We start from the raw sequence: 19,774 nt of genomic DNA, 5'->3' as shown, positions 1-19,774 counted from the left end.
TGATAGATGGTAGATAGATAGATGATAGATGATGGATAGATGATGGATGGATAGATAGATAAGATACATGTCAGATAGATAGATAATCACTTTTCCTCAAATGGTCAGTCCTCTAAGGCTGACAATTTTCAAGTTAACATGCATCAAACTGACTAATTTGAAAACTTTGCCCCTTGGGGACATCTAAAACAGTTGTAAGGCAGGACCTCTTCTAGGTCCTTAGTGTTGACTCATAGAAGATGTCGTGTCTTTCCACCTTTGTATCAGACACCTTTCATCAATTTGTTGTCCCTTTTTGTTCAGTATTATTCTTGTGAATCACATTATTAACCTTAGCTACCCTACTGGAGGGCTTGAGAATTACTAGTTGGATAATTTTTCCAGGTGGCAGGATTACCAAGCATAGCAATGTGAAAACATATTCATATTTAAAATTCTTATGTATGCATAATAAATATTAGGCTGCCACTGAGCTAAAATTAATGAGTCTGTATTTAAAGCAGGGCAGTATTTAAAATTACCCGCCTGATGATAATTTTCACTTAATCACATTACAAGTATCTCTGATTACTTCTTGTTAATTGCTACTTAAAATCTGAGGGGGGGAAGGGGAGAAGAAATTTGGAAATTTGGTAACAGATTACTTAATTGCTATCATCAAACTGGTACTCAAAATAATATTCACACTCTTGAGCCAGCCAGTGAGCATTATATAGAGGGACACCTCTGTGTGGAGGATTGTTCTAGGTCCCGTGGGGGAGAAATGAGAATATCGCTGCAGTTTACAACAGCAGAGCAAGAACAAAGGTTTGGAGAGAATTGAAACAACACCTGGGTCTGTGCAATACGTGTCATGTGAATCATATACCTAAATGCCAGGAGATTTCACCCAGTGATACCACCTGCCTGTAAGGTCTGTGGGCCAGCAAGATCGTATTTCCATTATATAAGCCCTCGACTTTTCTCTCTTTATCCCCTCCTACTCATCTGCATATTTTTTGTGCTTGTGGTTGATTGGCGATCTCTAGCCCCTTGAATTTAAGCTCCACAAATGCAGAGATTTTTATTTATCTGTCCACAGATGCATTCCAAATGCCAACAGTGCCTGGGATATAGTGGGCTTTCAATAAATATTTGTTGAATGGACGAGTTTAATAATTTCCACAATGGACAAAGATGAGAACATCTGTTCAGGTGAATTTGCTGATTCATCTGAAGACAATTTTTGAATCAATATGGAGGTGTACCTGTGATATTGTTTCTTCTTTCTTGTTCTTTGATTTTTTTAATGTTTATTTATTTTTGAGACAGAGAGACACAGAGCATGAGTGGGGGAGGAGCAGAGAGAGAGGGAGACACAGAATCCAAAGCAGGCTCCAGGCTCTGAGCTGTCAGCACAGAGCCTGATGAGGGAGATGAGGGATGAGGGGCTCGAACTCACAAACTGCGAGGTCATGACCTGAGCCAAAGTCGGCTGCTTAACCTACTGAGCCACCCAAGCGCCCCTGATATTGTTTCTTCTACGCTTAGACTTAACTTTTTAGTCCAAGAGGCAATGGGGTAAATCTCTGTGGAGGAAGGGCAACCTCAGGTTTCAAACTAATACTAACAACAGCATGTGAAAAGCAAATCTAGTCTTTAAAAATAATAATAAAAAAGGGAGGAATGGTTAGCTGGCTGTGCTGGAGGCTAACGTTGCAAAGGGGTTGAAAAATGAAAGGAAAAAAAAATGCAATCACCAACAGCAAGTACCCCGTCAGAGTGTTTCCCTTTGATAAACTAATTTTTGACTGGCTTGGCTCTTTTTATTGGACAGGCCAGGCCAAAATGAAATTTGAATTGCTCCTTCTTGAAACAACAACAACAACAACAACAAAACAATACAAAACAAATTCCCCACTGCCTTCTCCAAGGCCCAAATCATGGAACAATTTATAGAGAAACAGCCACCTCCAGAGGAGACTAAGGCACACATACTCCACCTGTCCACAACTAGCTGATGAAGCGATTAACACACTTTTAATTTATTTTTTAAGAATGCAACAGGGTATTAATATTAACCAGTAGTTCTTGATGTTTTTTTAAAATTTATTTTCCTTCTAAAAGACCTCTGTGCCCCGGTACCTCCCAGTAAAATACAGGCTCCTGTATTTCCAGAGTCCCCAGGTATACTTAATGTAATTGCTATCAGTCGCTGTTCAACATTCATGAAAAATCTTTGGGGGAACATCTGGGTTTACCTGGGCTTCCTCAGCACCTTGTGTTCCCCTTGTGTTCCTCATGCATCAATTTGCCTTGATGTCTAGACTCCTCAATCGAATGGAACACAATCTAATTTCAAATTGAAGCAAATGGGAAATTGATGTGTGTTGCCTTATTGGCAAAACCTTACACAACTAGGCTGATCCCATGAAATAGAACCATTTGGAGAAAAACTCAATATTTTAAACTAAGTCTTATATTTCTCCTACCTTTTGCTTTTTGTTTTCTTTTTTATGGTGGTTCTTTTTTTCTTTTCTTTTCTTTTCTTTTCTTTTCTTTTCTTTTCTTTTCTTTTCTTTTCTTTTCCTCTTCTCTTCTCTCCTCTCCTCTCCTCTCCTCTCCTCTCCTCTCCTCTCCTCTCCTCTCCTCTCCTTTTCTTTTCCCCTATAACCCTTTTCTCTGAACTTTTCTCCACCTCTGAATCATTCCCATAGGCACTGTCAGAAGGGATTGGGATGTTACAGCTTTGCCCCTCAACGTTCTGGAGTCTTGAAGGGGCATGCCCTTAACCACAGTCCTCTGCTGACATCACTCAAGAACTGAGACTTGGACACCTGGGCAGCTCAGTTGTTAAGTGTCTGACTTCAGCTTAGGTCATAATCTCATGGTTCCTGAGTTCAAGTCCCACAACAGGTGAGTGAGCCCCATTTCGGGTGAGCATGAGTCCCACTTTGGGTGAGCCCCACTTCTCTCTCTCACTCCCTCTCTCTCTTCCCCTCATGGGATTCTCTATCTCTCCATCTCCCTCTGCCCTTGTTCACTTGTGCCTTCTCTCTCTGAAAGAAAGAAAGAAAGAAAGAAAGAAAGAAAGAAAGAAAGAAAGAAAGAAAGAAAGAAAAACTACCTGAGACTTCACAGCTGCCCTGCAACCTCCACACTTGCTTGTGCATCCCTGCCCAGGCACTTGGGCACCGGGAGCATGGGTACTGGGCACATGAGCACCAGGCACTCGGGCACTGAGCACGTGGGTACTGGGGACTTGAGCACCAGGCACTTGATGGTGGCAGCTAAACCGTATTTTATTGATCACTGGATTCAAAATCCACCCTTTGCCTGAGAGGGATCTCTGGTTCAAAGTCTTGGGAGCAGGTGATCTCACTGAGAAGTCAAGTTGTGATCAGCAATTCACCGGAGCGCTCAGTGAGCACGTTCGCGTGTGTAACTCCGGAGTTTTAGCTGCTCAGTGTTCCTGCGGTCTTCACAGCTGCATTTTTAAGGACTTTGGCTGTCCCAGCCTTCGACTGCAGCTACAAACTGAAGGGTGGGGAGAAATGGGAGACTGGGAGAATATAACAAAAATATCGTTCTGAAGAAAGGGTTTTTTTTCCTGAATAGATTATTCATTAATATATTTATTCACAGGAAGAATATATTTAAAAGGATTCTGAATATTCAAAATGTATTAACAAATATATTTTTCATGAATATATTTATAAGGTGGGTAAGTTTTTAAGAAGAACTTATAAGAAAAAATATTCATGAAGAATGTATTCTTGAATATTAAGAATATATTCATAGGAACACTTCATATTCAAGAATATGTTTTTCAGCTCTGTGAGTTGCAGAGACAAACGGAATATTCTTTAAAATGATATGAAACAAGATGTAATGCAGTGAAAACTCAGTATTTCCAAAGGCATGAGTAAATGTGGCAAGTCGGTCATTTGCTGGGTGGTTAAGAGACCTTTCTGGATCAAGAGTCAGGCTTCTTGATTCAAGCCCAGATCTCACTCCAAAGCCCAAGTACTTTCCCCTATATTTACCTGCCTCCAACTGGAAACTCCACAAAGATAACTTGATCAAGAAATCCCAGGGAGGTTCAAAAGTCGGCATTCAGCAAGGGTAAGAGGTCACAACGCAGAGCCCTGGGTAAACAGGAGAGAATCTTCCATGCTGTCATTCTGGAATCTGTTTAGGACGGGGGTTATCCAAGGTCGGGATCTAATCACAGGCTGGGAGGAAAGAGGTGTTCAGAGCTGATGAAGGAGAGGTTTTTCTTGGGAGGACTGTGGGTTGTTGGAAGTAAAAAGAATTTATTTTGGTGAACAAGTATCCAAAATGAAAGGCATTCAAAGACTATGGTCCCAGAAGCCCCAAGCTCCCATAGCATCCTTGCTAATGATCTGATTTCCAGATCATGACGTGTTACACAAATGATCCTTTAGGGGACTCTTTCTAATAACCTAGGAGTTTGTATTTCTTGAAGCCCCAATGGCAATGTTTTGCTTTGTCTTTGACTCACTATTACTGCAGGTGGGAATCAGAAAAGAGGAGAGTGGTGTCTGGGGGCAGCAGAGGCTTTCAAACCATCTGGGGCATTTCTGGATGCTTCCTGACTCCTCCGGGTCGTGGGGATCCTCCCCGTGGAAAGATTTCAACTCTCAGGTTTCCAGCCTGTCTGGAGAGCATGGGAAGGGAGGAATTGATTGGAGTCAAAGCTGGACACGGTAAGGCTGAGTCAGGGCAATTGAGCCCCACTCTGAGATCATCCTGGGGTCTGCCCCACATGCTTCTGGGCCCCCTACACATGCCCACACTGGAAAGAGTGAGCCTCTTGGGGTCCTCAAGGCTGATGCAAACTTGAGGAGTCTGTGTGTGGGGATTCCTGGAAGAATGCTCAAGAAGCGGATTGCTGTTGCTACCATTTTCCTGAAGCTTACTTAACAGGTACTATCAGGTATTGTGCACCTTATGCGTGTTTTGTCTGCCACATTCACATACACACATCCGCAAAATCAAATTAAAAAAACATCTCTCAAGGTAGGTATTATTTTCTTTTTACAGAAAAATGACGCATATTTAGGAAGTTACGGAGGTGGCATTTGAAGTTGAATTTGACGGACTCTCCTCATTCACTGGTGCAACAACTAACTTCCTGTGTGCTGGTTAAGTGTCCAGAGCCGTGTCGAGTGCTGGGAATGGTGCTGAACAAGGCTGCCACGGCCTCTGTCCTCACAGACCATCTAGACTCGTGGGGAGAAACATGCAAGTGGTGACGATGGCGAGTGGGGAGCGATGTGATGGGGAGATGGGCTGCAGTGGGGTCTTCCCAGGCAGGGGGAGGGGGAAAGAGCACCTCAGGCAGAGGGAGTAGCATAGGCCAAGATGAGAGGCCTTCTGGGAGGGTGAGTTTGGAGAAGGAAAGGAGTTCAGTGTAGGTTCAGCCCCAGATGGGAGCGGGAGCGAGGCGCTGTGATGGAGGAAGGTGGGGGGAGGTGCAAAAGGCTGAAGCATGTCGGACCATCACAGACCAGCTCGGGAGCTGACCTGCACCTGGTGGGTCTCCACCGCCAGTGAGTTCATGTCGGTAGGAGAATCTATAACACAGAGCCGGACAGAGCCGAACGCTTTGGCTTCCTGACTTGGGTAGCCACTCGGATGATATGCTATTGTTCACTCAGGTGAGGATACCAGGATGGGGCTATTTGAGTTCCTTTGGAGTATGACAAGGTGAAGGTATCGGGTGACAAGTCGGGGTGTCTGGCAGGTGGCTGATACCTGGAGAGGGCTCTGCCTGTCACATTGTCATCTGAACACACTGAGTCTGAACACAACTCTTCAACTCTAATTTGGCTTGGGGTTGTCTGTTCTGTTCTAGATCATTCTGCTGAAATAAGTATTAAATATATGAAACACCTCGGGGCTCCTGGGTGGCTCAGTTGGTTGAGCGTCGACTCTTCATTTCAGCCCAAGTCATGATCTCACCATCAGTGAGATCGAGCCCCGCATCAGGCTCTGTGCTGACGTTGTGGAGCCTGCTTGGGATTCTCTCTGCCTCTACCCCCACCCCCTATCCTCAAAATAGATAAATGAACAATAAAAACAAATAAACGAAACACACATCTCGTGTCTTCCATGGAGACCATACGATGAGCAATTGTAAGGTTCTTTTTAATTAAAAAAACCCCGTTTTAACTTCTCAAGTTGTTAACAGCTGAATTTGCTTCCCTGATGAAAACTATCCCAAGTACTCAGAAAAGGCTGACTTCTTTGGTGGCTAATGCCAACCTGGGGGCATGGGAACACGTTAAAACCTGTTTTAAAAATTAATTAATTAATTAATGAATATTCATTAATGCAGTGGTGTGGGGGTTTTATTTTTTATCTGTTTATTATCATTTAAAATATATTAAAATTTGAACACAGCAGAAGCAGGAATTTCATTGTACATGGCAGTCTAAAAATAAAAGACAAAGCAGAAAACAAACAGTAAACAAAACTCCATAGAAAATGAAAATTGACATGAACCAATAATATATTAAAATTCCATTTAGGTGAGGGTCTAAAAAAGGTCCTCTGTGCACACCTCTTACAGAAGAATGTTTTTTTCTTCAGTGACCTACACTTTGAGAGTCTCCAAGCTGAATCAGCTTTCTTCAGTGGTAAGATTCTTAATGAGGCAAATGGGTGTGGTCTGTTTCTTGCCTTCCCTGCTGCCCCCCAGAAAACAACGGACCTCCTCTTCCACGGGGGCGGGCATATGTAGCTGACTGTGGGTGTGGGAAAGGAGGTGACTGTCTTTCTAAGCTGTGGGACCGACTCTGAGGGGGTCTCCGATATAGTCACTTACACAAAACAAGGAGGGTCTGACAAGAAATCAGAGTTGTTCAAACAACTCACAGCTACGAAGCTCCCTAAAGCAGAGATCTTGCCTTTCAGTGGTGTGACTCTATAAAGGTATCACCCGGCTGCACACACCCTTGGACAGAGAGCAGGGCCAATCCTCCCGGGGCTTCCTCAGAGTGGAGGCTGGGAGGGTTCTGTGCGGGTGGCTGGCTGGCCCCTCAGCCTGTGTCGGTGGCAGGACGGGTCATCCTGTGCCCCCAAAGAGAGCCCTCCACGCACTGCTAGTGGGGGTGGGTCCTTGGGATGGTCTGATCAGCTTCTGCTTGATGCCCAGGCAGCCTGCTGTGCTCCTGGGCACCTTGCGGGAGACCCCTGAGGTGCAAACAAGAAACGGTTCATGTAACAGAAAGGAGAATTAAGGAATCATGAAAACATGTGCTTATTATTATTATTATTTTCTTAAAAGATTCACACTTTCCTGAGTAAAGCACACAAAAATCCCACATGAAGTCTTTTTAAAGCACCAGGCCTCTGTCTCTTGGACTCCCTGCCCCCAGATGGCAAATCTGGGCCAAGCTCAGCTGTTCTGGTGGGAACATCCACCATGTATTTGGGAATGCTGTTTTTCTTTATATTCTAGTGCTTGAGAGTTTTACGCTTGAAAAATGGGAAGCGGTGAAGGAGAAAGCCAAAGGTGGGTCTGATCGCTGTACCGCATCAGGGCTGAAAGGACCCCATGGAAGGTAAAGACGCTCCCAAACTACACATGGGCCTCTGCATTGTTGGCATTGGATCAGCCATCAAAACCCTCTGAACATGTAAACCCAGAGCCACTTTAAAGGTTCAAGTTAAATACGGGTTATTTAAATTGATTAATGTGGGCCAATTTTATTGCTGAGAGAATAGGCCCTGGTGCCGTGGCGCTTCAGGTGGCATTTATCCTCTGGCTTCTTGGCCTGAGAGAGAATCTTCTTCAGTGAGGTCCTGGGAATTCCTGAACATGAGGATAGAATTATAAATCTTCAGCGCTGGACCCAGCTTGATCTTCATCACCTTGACGATGTCCGTCTGTGTCAGGAGCAGGAAGGCCTTGCCATCAATCTGCTGCAAGTAAATAAACATGGTTTACCCCCTGGGAACTTCTGGGTGTGGAGCTGTGTGATGCCCAACGGTGGCGGCCTCTGGGAAGAGCTCTCGAACAGCCAAGAAAGACGGCACCCTCTCCCACGCAGTCCCAACCTCTGCCCAACTCCGCGCCGTCCCCAGACACTCTGTTAAATATGAATTCAAGATACACTCATGGTTCCCAGGTTAAATTTCTATTGTTATGTTTAAAAACACTTCTCCTCAATTTGTATCATGACCCTCAAAACGAGCCTACTTTCATTCACCGAGTAAATTTCCAGAAATTTTTCCCAAGAGAACAGAGCGCAATGTGTACACTCTAGTGTTATTTATTGAAAACAGCCCAGCATTTCAAAAATGGCAGAAGTAAATAGATTATGGTATCGCCTCTGCTGGGGGACCAGGCAGTCACTGAAATTCATGTCTCAATGAAACAGTTAATGATTTAGCAAAGTTTTCATCAATTGCTAAGCGACAAAGCATGACATGATGATACAGAAAGATTTTAGCTTCAATCTGTAAAATTAAATGTGCAGGACCACCTGTATACATAAACATAATGAAAATATTTGAAGACTTTATACGAAATGGGAAGCAAAGTTAGATTTGGCTGGTAGAATAGTGGTTTGACTTTTGATTTCTCCTCTGAACTCCTCTGCGTTAAAAAGTTTTACAATAAATGCTATCAGCATAAATACACACAAAATAAAAGTTTTATTTATTCACTTTTAAAACATATCGTGGTCTGACATGGACTAACTTTTCCAGGATTCATAGGATAGTGTGTGACCACCATGCAGGCCTTTCCCACAGCAGAGCGGGGTGTGCTCTCAGAGTTTGAGTCTGAGGGACTGTGGGTGTGACCTACACCCACATCACCTACTTACCCAAACTGGCTCAGAAAGGTTGCTGGCTCTAGAACCGGGAAGACCGAATGAAAGGGTTTCCTGTGCTAATGCCCTTCCCTGAACCTAGCACTGGTTCTAACCCATTTTAAGTAATGGTGCAAAGCCTCAGTGTCAATTTCTCACGGAGGAAGTAGGGATCCCCCAGGGACCCCAGGTTTGAATTAAAGTTTTAAATGGAAGTGACAGGCTAAAGTTTGAAAGTGTTAAGACAGTGTTAACAGGCTTCCTGTGCATTTATGATACCATCTGTTGAAGAACTGTCCATTTAGAGAACTACCTGGATAACTTTGCTAGGCACTGAAACCCATGAATCCTAATCTTTAAAAGCCTCCTGAAGGAAGTCTGTGTTTCTAGAAGAGGGATGAGACAGGCTAAGTGATCCACCCACCAGGGGACTGCTGGTCATTAGAACCAGGCTGGAGCAACTTGACCTGCAACTAGACCTGTGGACAAGGCGGGTCTTGGTTGTTGCTTAATGCAGGGGGCGGCCCCCACGTGCAAGGCCAGGCCAATCACACCCGAGCCCCGCTGGGCACAGGGGAGAGCAGGTGAAGCTCCTGTTGCCACTGGTGGCTACGCACACTGCTACCATACTGGCCCTGATGCAGAGTTCCCTGGAGAGGCCGGGCTCTGAGGGGTCCAGGACTGAGAGTATTTTCCCCGGTCTATGCACACCCTGACTCTAAGGAGGTGGCGTGTGTCCCACACGCTGTAGTCTCTAGGAGTGTAGATTTCCTGGAGACTTCTGGAGCGATGACGGCAGCTCTGGAATCAGCTAGACAGGCCTGGGACCTGCCTGCCCTTTTCTTGTTGTGTCTCAGCTCCTTCAAAGGTTGTTGTGAGGACCCTCGACGGCCCAACAAGAACCACCACATCTGCACTATTCTGTCGCTGGTCTCCACTAGGCCCCCTAGAGCTGTGGCTCCTAATTCCAAGACCAACATTAGCAGTTTGGGTACATTCCCATCCAACAGGCGGTAATAAGCAGAAACCTCATGGAAGGATTTTGAGGCTTCTCTTTATTCTTTTTGAGCAGGTGCAGAGCGGGGATGTCCAGGAAGGTCCCGCTCTCACCTTGGAGCAGACAAATACCCTCCCCACCCTGGGAGCAGGCTCGTGGCGGGAGTCCTTCCTGTCCTCAGTGGGACCTAAAGTCATCATGCTAGGGCCTTGATGACACACGTAAGAATGAAGTAACTGACATGTTCATTTATTCTTCCCACAAGTGTACTTCATAAGCACACGGTATGGGCCACACGCCACAGCATTCTGTGACAAAGCACCTCTGGGCTCTTCCCTGCCCGGACCTCGTTCTCCTGCCTACCCAGCCTGCTCTGATTTACATGGAAGGAAATGAAAACAAAGCACTTCTGGGTCCAGAAGTATGGAAATACCTTTAATTTGTGCATTTCTTACCTCTTTCTTGAAGCACTTGGCATGATCTTCACAGCCCAGAAGAGACTGTACAAACTCAGCCACCTACAGTGCAAGATGAAAAGCCTGACTTAAAACATGCACCTGAAATAATTTCTTGAGTTGTAGTAATTCAACGTTTGAGTAAAATATACTTCAAATCCCTCAAATGCTCAGGATTTAAATAGTAACTATCAAGTCACATTAGCATTTGCTGGATCAGAAGTTAGACCAGCCTCCCCCCCCCACTATCTACTTCTAGCCTCTTATTTCCAGGCTGACCTACATCAGGTTATAGTTACGATGACAATGACAGCCTCCTTTTGTGCAGGGCTGGCATTCTGGAACCTGCTCTCATCTGACCCCCTGGTCCTTGGGCAGCCCTGAGGCCCCATCTGAGTCTCACCTGTGCCCAGCCAACCAGAGGGACTCAAGGGATCTATGCCGAGTGAATTCCCTCCTCACTGACAATAAGGCTGAAGCCCAAGGAGGTTTACCGATTTATTGGGGGTCATACATGGCTGGGAAGTACCAGGGATGGTTTTGGAACTCAGGTTTTCGGACTCCAAAGCCAATCACTCTCTTCAACTTCATCTTCCACTCTTTTCCCCTCCGTCCCCAGCCACATATGCCCCCAGTTCTTTGTAATTAGACAGACCCTACAATGACCTGGCTATGAGCACAGGAAGCTACTGAGTGTTTCCAATTCGTGCTTTTAGGGAGCTGAGCGACCAAACATCATAAAGTGTAGACTCTCAACGACCAAAATGACAAGTGGATTCTGGCCACTTCTGGCAAGTTCCAGCACAGGATGAAAGGCACACCAGAAGGCAACAGGAATGAAACCTGGGAGAGAAGGTGTGTAAGAGGAATGGTCTTGCTTTCTGTTTTCAATTTTTGGCTGTCTTGTGCAAACTGAATTGTGTGCACTCAACCCTTCTCTCCCCAGCTGATGGACAAGGCCCACAAGGAGACAGTGAGCTCAGGGCCTTGTATCAGCACGGTCTATAACCCAGGAGCCCTAGGAGTGCCTCTCCCCCTGCAGGGAGATGGCAGTGGACACTGACCCTCCCCACACTTTGCAGAAGAAAACATGGCATTGGTGATTTCCACCTTATAGAATGGCCAGGGACCAACACCCACAGGGTGATCCCGGGGCCTGACACCTGTATGCATACCCTTGACTCATGGCTATATTTAATCTAATGTGTAGATTTCAGAACATCTTTTTTAGGGCAATCAGCACGTTGGCGTCTGCTTTACTCACCTCTGATGCCGCAAGTATATTTTATTATGAGTCATTTACAGTCATCCTTGCAAAGAGCAGGATGATGAGGATTAAAAAAAAAAAAAAAAAAAAAACTTCCCAAACCAGCCAGCATGCTGCCACACAATGGTATCGTCAAGCCCTAGGAGCACCTGGGGGACAATCGGGTTCTGAGCTGCCTCACCAGAGCGCCCGGTGCTCCACTCGGTCAGGAAGCTGAGCCTCTCTGTTGAGTTAATATGATTCACTCTTCTTAGGTGGATAAAGAAGCATGGAGCTGGGGAAAGCCCTGGAATGCTTCTGGTCAAGCTGCAGGGACATGGTGACTGGGACAGGTGACAGCAGGGGCTCACAGAAAGTTTGTGGGGCCTGGGACACCGTGAGGTGGGCATAGGGCTGTTGGTTCCTGGGCCGCCGTCTGGCCAAGTACGCCCCGACCACAGCTACACGTGAGGCCTCTGCTGGTGCTAGGAGGGTGGGCCCAGTGAGCAGGTCCAGCGTGACCTTCCAGTGAGTTTACCGTTCCATCAGAGGTGGAAGGATACATGGAAAATCGTAAGGACAGCTTACTACTCACATGGATACTTGCTCAAATGTGCTAAGTCCCAAGGAGAGGCGGAAAGGCTAAAGGCTCCTAGCAGGGACAGATGGCATCTCAGATGGGGACTCAGGAGAGGCATCACGAGAGAGGTGGAAGTAGAGACAGGCACTTGGGCGATTTGGGGTGGGCGAGTGGAGAACACCTTCTTGGCACGGAGCCTCAGAGTCAAGGCCGAAAGCCGGAGGCAAGTCCGTATGTCCTTGGAGGTGAGGAGTCCAGTTTGGCTGGAGACGCTAAGTAGAAGGGGAGACACGGAGAGAGGCGGGGGTGGGGGTGCGGGGTGGCCGTGTGGCTTCCGGTGGGGCTTGCACTTGTAGTGCCAGCTGCAGGGGCCCCTGGGGCGGTGGTTCTCCCTCGGGACCACACCTTTGCATTGCCCGGAGAGCTTCCAACAGGAATGATGGCCAGGCTCAGGCCGCAGACACTGCAAATTGATCAAGCTGGATGGGCCCCAAGCGCGGGGCATGCATTTTTGATTCCCCTCTTGGTTGTCATCTGCAGGGTGGGCTGTGGGCCCCGGCACAAGGGAAGACTGGAGAGAGGCTCTGGCCGTGTTGCATGGACTGGGCTGGACGTCGCCGAGGTAGGGGGGAGGGGGTTGCCCAGGGCCTGGAGGGCAGAGCGCAGTGCTGAGGTTGGCAGCACCGCGCAGGTGCTGTCCCAAGGTCTGCCCACAGCCTGGGCGTGGGGCACAAGGAGGCAAAGCAGAGTCCAGGAAAAGTGTTGGCAGCACGTTTGTCCAGGCCGGTGCTACTCACCGGCAGGGACTGGCCATTCAGGTGCCAGGTGCATGCTCACCCCCGCGCTGTGACAACCAGAGAGGGCCCACATGTACCTGGTTAAAAGCCACAGCTCTAGTGGTGCCTGGGGGGCTCAGTTAGTGAAGCCTCTGACTCCTGGTTTCAGCTCAGGTCATGATCTCATGGTTTCTGAGTTCGAACCCCTCATTGGGCTCTGCACTGTCAGTGCAGAGCCTGCTTGGGACTCTCTCTCTTCCTCCCTCTGTCCCTCCCCTGCTCTCTCTCCCCATCCCCAAATACATAAATAAACTTAAAAAAAAAAAAAAAGCCATGGCTCTAAAGGAAGGTTTTTCGTGACATGGCTCTTCCACAAGGAAAGCGGCAGAATGTCAAAGCAGGAACATTAAAAATAAAGAAGCAGGAGTAGGAGTTAGCGACAGATACCCATTTTGTTGTATCTCCGCCACCAGCTTCTGCGGGAAAGCCCTGTGGGCAGCAGGGAGCCTGGGCTCCCCACAGAGTGGAGTGCTTTGAGCTAGGTCTTTATAATCCACAAGTTCCAGGAACTTCTGTTTATGGTGGAAGTATTGTGTGCTGCTTTGATGGTTTGCATTGGTTAAAATGTCCTTTGCTGGGAAAATAGAAAAAGAATCACATCCCCCCTTCTCGGCATTGTTAGCCAAGCATCACTGTCTGTGTCAAAGGTAGTCTGGAGGGGCGCCTGGGTGGGTCAGTCGGTTGAGCGTCCAACTTCGGCTCAGGTCGTGATCTCATATTCGAGCCCCGTGTCCGGCTCTGTGCTGACAGCTCAGAGACTGAAGCCTGCTTCAGATTCTGTGTCTCCCTCTCCCTCTGCCCTTCCTCTGCTCACACTCTCTCTGTCTCAAAAAACAAACAAATGTTTTAAAAATATTTTTTAAAAAAGGTAGACTGGACTTTTTAAATAGGAATAAATAACTTGTCGGAGCAACGACGAGCAAAGGGGAGGCCGAGTGGCCCTCAGTGGGGCCCCAGCACCGCCTTGCCCTCCCTCCCTCCCTCCAGCCTCTGGCGGCATTGGCCATGTCTCCACTGCCTTACCACGTGTCTGAAATCCTCTGCGTCTTTGGAAAGAGATTCTGATTCTAGTCAATCTGTCCTTTTCCAAAGTCAAAAACCAGTTCCATGAAATCTACTGAGGCCGACTTTTCTGGTCAGAATTTAAAAATATCCAAAGGCCTTGATCATTATTCAGTGTCATTATTCAGTACTGTTAGTCAGTATTTATTCCCTCTAAGAATAAATTATATTTTGAGCTTTAATAGAAAGCCCATTTTGCTCCCAACTTGAAATGTAAAGTGGCGAGCTCTCACACACACCACAGAGCACTCTCAGAAGCTTTTCCTCACATTCTCCCCTTAAAACTTTGTTGACCTATTTGAGCTTGTGGCAAGGGGAAATATTCAGATGAGTGCGAACTCCATGAAACAGGAAACTACCACCTATTTGCTTGCACCCAAGATGGCTGTGGGGACGCAGCTGCTTCTCTAAGGTGAAGGCGCTATTGCCGGAGCCTGGGGGCGGCCACCCCCTGCCTTGACCCCAGGAAGCCCACCAGGTGTGGAGGCTGATTGTGCCTGGTTCCCCAAGGAACCTCATTCTTGTTCCTCAAGGAACCTCATTCCTTGTTCTCAGGAGCGAAGCGTCCCACAGCTAAAGCCCGGCTTTGTTTTGGAAGGACAGTGAGTAGGTTGATTCTGTGGATGGCATAGCAGTTGGGAAAGACTAAGAAAGATGACCCCATGCCCGCTCTCAGCTGAGCCCATTCCTTTCCCCGACTTACTTCCCCCAGCGACCTGCTTTTCCTGGCATCCTCTCGGAGCGCAGCAGGCCTGTTTCCTTCCATGGGGCTGCTGCTCCCTTAAATCTTTCCGAACGGCGGTGTTCTCTATCTTGCTGAGCCCGTAGCTGTGTGCCTGACTGCACTGGCTCCAAGTCCACTGGGGACCGTCTTTCCAGCCCAGGTCTCATTTTTTAACAGTGGAATCTGTTATTTGCCCTTTTTTAAGGGCCTGATTGTATAAGGCTGTGATGCTTAGTTAGCAGTCTCCTGGATTTTTCCAAACACTCCCCCTGTGTAAAGATTGCTTTTAAAGCGACCGCCATCTTTTAAAGTTAATGGACGTTTAGGGAGCACTTGGTTGAGGCTATGGCGATTTATATGCACTGCTTTAAAAAGCATTTTTGCACATAAGGAATAAAAGTACCCATATGTGCACCAAGCATACATGAGCCACAGTGGTGGCTCTAAAGTGCCTACGACGTCACCTCCTGCCCTCCCGTGCCCACACACACACCTGGCAGGAGGGTTCTGCACAAAATCCACATCCCCACTAATTCACTCACTCACGCCTTTGTCAGACACTGACTCTAGGCAAGATACTTTACTACAATGACATAAAGACATACAAAAATATAATTCCTACTCTTAAGCGCTTAGACTCTTTTATAGAACATTGCCATGGCCCACAGTCAGAAATACATGTTACACTGACCATAACAAGTAGGTTTTCCATGTATTCTGTGTTGGGGTCCCATGGTTCCTCTCCAATACTCTGCTGATGAGAACATAACACAGAAGGACAGCACCCCCTCCCCGCTTTGTCCCCTCTTGGCCTGTACTGCCTTTCCAAATCTTTACTGCTCTATTCCCACTTCTAATGTGGTGTCTAAAATAGTCACAAAGTCTATCGTTGGAGCTCACTGGAATGCCCCCGAAGTGAACCCCCATCTGAGGGCTGCCTGGTTTTCAAAGATACAAATAGAACTGTCCCAAAGCCCACTCTCAGTCCATCCAAGATTCTTCGTGAGGCCCTATTTTGTTCTAGGAAACATGCTACAAGAGTGTGAGAATACAGAAAGAAATTTAGGATGTGGTTCTTGTCCTCACGGGCAGCTAGTTAGGGAGATTTCAAGACTATGATATATTATACATTAGGGAGTAAGCCAGCTGGTTTCTCTGGAACGCATCCCTGAGGGAAGTCACAGGTACAGAAGCATTATGACAGGACCACTCTATGAAGACAGGCTTAGAGATGGTTTTATTTTTAACGTACCAAGTTCTAAGGCCTCTTGCAGCAATAGAAGCCTGGGGTTCCATGTATATCCATTACAGAGAACTCGGGAACTGTGACCTCTCCCACCTAATAATCATCAATGGCACCTTCAGTCTCCCCCATGGCAAGTCTCTCCCTTCCGAGGGTTCCCTGTCCCAGTGAGACCTGCACTGTGACCACTACTGCCTCCAATCCCTCGCTTCCTTCAGTGCCAGACTTGGGACTCTTCGGGTCAGAGGTCCCCTAAGCTTCCCAGTCACTACTTAATTTTCCTAAAACTGAGGTTCTGTTTTCTTTGGACAACGGTCCTCTTGAGACATTAATAAAAGCTCTGGCCCTCCTCTTAAGGACAAGAAATACACATATTGTACACATTTTTCCAGCTTCTCCGAAGCCCGATTCCACAGCCCCGGCCAGACCCCGAGCTACATCTGCCATGTGTGCCCTGCTGAATGGAACACTTGCTACCTGCCTCCTCTGACACTTCTCTTCCGTGGACTGTTTCCACCACCGCGGTCCCCGCTGACCTCCATCTTCAACGGCTCTCCTTGGACGATCATGTCCTCAGTGAGGGCTTCCTCAGTGCCCCCCATCCATTAATGACACCTCATCCAGTGTTTCTGCCCCTGGGAATGGTTGTTGCACATCCTCTGCTGTAATGTAATCCGCAGGGACCTCTCACTCAAAACCTCCCAGATTAAATTCACCATTTTATGCCCCTGCCTTCAAACTGGGTCTTTCCCCAAAGTTTCATTTCATTTGATGACACCACTACTCTCCCATTCTCTCAGGTGAGCTCTATGAACCCTGTAGCTCACATGCCGCCATCCCAAGTCCTAAACCATGTGGTGTCGAGTCTGCAAAGGGAATCACATTTGGCTCATTTCACTTCATCTTCAATATCGGATCTATTTCACTGTGCTGTGTTACGGCTTTTGACTTTAAAATGTCTGCTGACTCTGGGTGGTTTTTCCCATGGTGGCGCCTGGTATGGGCCCAGAAGATTCTACACCAGGAGCGTGGTGGTGCCTCCTGGTCGGTCCCTCTCCTCTGCCGCTTCTCGCGCTTACTCCTTCTGCAGGTGGGTGCGATTCTCATGCTCCCAAAGCACCATCTTCATAGGTGACTTTCTGCATGAAAACCTCAGGTGGCTTGTGCTGCCAGTGCCCGGCTGCACACCTGGAGCACCTTCCGCATCCCAGGGCCCTCCTGTCTGCGCCCCAGGTCTGCACAGTGCTTGGTGGGTAAGACGTCAGATTATCTGTCTCAGCACGATGGAGATGAGGTGAGGGAAGACAAGCCACTGTCAGTCCAACTTAAAACTGAGTGAATGGCTTGAAAGTCAAGAATCAGGGGTTGCCCTGTGGAGCTCCCCATTGTGCGCGGGGCTGTTACAAGGCCAGAGTTGTGCACAACTGAGTTGGCTTGGTCAGGAAGCTGCTGCACGCTTTGAAAACCGGTAAAAGTTCATCGACAAGGGGCGGGGGGGCAGGGGATCACAGTTAGTCGCCCCCGGCTGGCATATTCAGTCAGCTCTCCTCACCGCTGGAGGGCTGGGAAGGAGAGGTGGGGCAGCGGGTGTGCTGGGGAAAGACGTCAGCCCCACCGCTCCAGGCAGGGTTTGTGAGGTCCCAGGGAGGAGGCGGAGGGAGCAGCGTTGCCCCAAACCTCCAGCCTCCGCATGGCCCTTGCGGCCTGCTCCTTGTCCTGGCTGCAAAGGGAGGCTGAAGCCAAGGTTAAGTCGAGCTGATGGCAGAGAGTGCTCAGTGAACATCCTGGGACTGATTTCACTCTGGCTGCACCATGAGCTTGTCCTCAGAGTGACCCAGGGGTTTCCTTCATTTAAAAAAATTAATTAAGGCCTGACTAGTGGAAATAATACTATTAAAAGAAATGTCAGAGAGTGTCTTCCTTAAAAGAAAACTGCTTTACACGTGAGGCACTCCTACAGCATTACAGCAAGCAATGAGACTTACCTGATCCTCATCAAAAACCAGCATTGTAAGGAACCTTTATATTAAAGTTGGATCAATTTTCCCACGTGTACCGCATCTTAGGCAATGTTGTGATCTAATTCACTTTAAAAGCAAACCTGAGGCTAACCGATCATCTGTGGCTTCAAGCAGACAAATGGGCAGCACAGAGCTGCTCAGTAATAAGCACAAGGGGATCCTCTGGGGCCCTCCAGCTGCCCCCTCAGCACAGGACAGAATGGCCCGGGGGTGGGAGTCCCCCAGACAGGGTGCCGCTTACGCCAGGGGCTGCTGGGGTACTAGCTAAGATGCTTAGCTTGAGTGCTTCCCGGAAGTAAATCTGTGATGTGGGACTGGAGGCTTGGGATCTCTGCTGAAACTGGCTCAGGGCCGACGGTGACAGGGACCAGGGGTAGTTCTGGATATGGAGGGGAGAGGAGGCCAAAACCAGCCGGGCTTTCCTAATATCCTCCCAATCATGCCCGCCTTCTCCCTTAAGTGCGGATCTTCACCTTGATGCAGGGGGTTCAGCGCCTAAGAGGACCCCTCGGTAGCAGGGCACGTCCCTCCGGGGCCCCAGAGCAGTCCCACTCACCTCATCCACCGTCCACCGGGCCACCTCGCCTGCCTGGATGTTGGCCACACCTGGAAGCAACTTGCAGTGCTGCTCCCTGCCGAGAGGAAGGTCCCGGAAAGGGTGGGCTGACAAGGAGGACATGAAGACGGACTGGTGCAGCGCCTGCTGCGTCTGCTCAGCGGAATATTCTGGAAGAGAGGTGGGGGGGGAGTGAGCCACATGCAATGCAAATTAGGGAGCACCGCCTGGGTCAGCTCTTCCTCCCAGGGGGCCAGAAACAGGGTAGGGGAAGTGCAGGCTCGGTGGGAACCCTGGCGTTCTGGTTGCTTGGCATTACCACGGGGAGGAGTCCCCAAGTACGGCCCATGTGGCTGTTCTGTTGGAAGACAACTGTCATGAGAAATGGATGTTATATAAGGCCCAGGTGACTCTGGCTATTCGCTAAGCAAGATCAAATCATCTCTACGAGACACTGTTTGATGCCAACGAAGAGAGCCTGTTACTACCACCGGCTTCTCTCTCCCTATATCAGGAGTCAGAGGAAGCACAGAGCCGCACAGAGCGCTGCTACGGACTGGCCCTGCACCCCGCCCCCTCGGGGATACGTGTGCACAACAGCGACGTCTTCCTGGAAGCTGCCTCCTGTGTCTCCAAAGACACACTGAGCCCTGGTTCACAGCTGGCTTCATAGGTCCCCTGGGGGACACTCAACATGGGATGCAGCTCGGGGTCCCTGGGAGAATCTGGGTGGCAGCTGCCGAGATAGCTCCCAGCAAGATGCGATGGCCTCTTGGGACGTGTGCAAAGCAGCCGCACAGAGATGTGAATGGTCTGGTGCAGGCACTCTTAAATGGGTGCTCTCTCTTCAGAGGAAACACTCTGAGTGAGCCACGGTTCTGGGACATGAAGGGCGACTTGCTCAAGACTATGTTAACGGGTAAGACCTCACTTTCACCTCTTACTTCTCCCCAGGCTTATGGGAGTAGGGTTCCACCTTCAGGAATGACTTTACTCTTATGTCCCATCCCCACATTTAGATGGAGCCAGAGATCTCAACTCCCTAATTATTTGCTTTGAATTGATAAATCGATGAGAAACAAACACATCACAGAGGTTTTGGAGAACATTCGTGCCTTTACATCATTTTAAAAGATACTTTCAACACACAGCAGCAAAAAAAAGCTGTGGCTATTTTAAAACACTTTAGAAAGAAAGACCACACACACAAGATGCTTTGAGCCTTCTTA

The 19,774-nt window shown here is 48.1% G+C and overlaps 1 protein-coding gene across 1 annotated transcript in view; it reads right to left on the bottom strand.

The window, feature by feature from the left end:
* Positions 1-7,687: 7,687 nt before the first annotated feature.
* The window catches only part of L3MBTL4 (L3MBTL histone methyl-lysine binding protein 4), a gene marked incomplete at its 5' end in the record, with an annotated part of 293,576 nt that continues 281,489 nt past the window's right edge, over positions 7,688-19,774 (bottom strand). The window contains 3 exons of the mRNA XM_039219339.1: positions 7,688-7,932; positions 10,278-10,340; positions 18,546-18,715. Coding sequence (XP_039075270.1) covers positions 7,765-7,932; positions 10,278-10,340; positions 18,546-18,715 — 401 coding nt within the window. The remainder of the gene's footprint in view (positions 7,933-10,277; positions 10,341-18,545; positions 18,716-19,774) is intronic.

The sequence above is a fragment of the Hyaena hyaena genome, unplaced genomic scaffold (genome assembly GCF_003009895.1).
Source record: "Hyaena hyaena isolate Hyena2069 unplaced genomic scaffold, ASM300989v1 scaffold_812, whole genome shotgun sequence".
In the NCBI taxonomy this organism is placed as follows: Eukaryota; Metazoa; Chordata; class Mammalia; order Carnivora; family Hyaenidae; genus Hyaena; species Hyaena hyaena.
The sequence above is the reverse complement of the archived record's forward strand: the minus strand, read 5'-3'. Positions and strand labels throughout refer to the sequence as shown.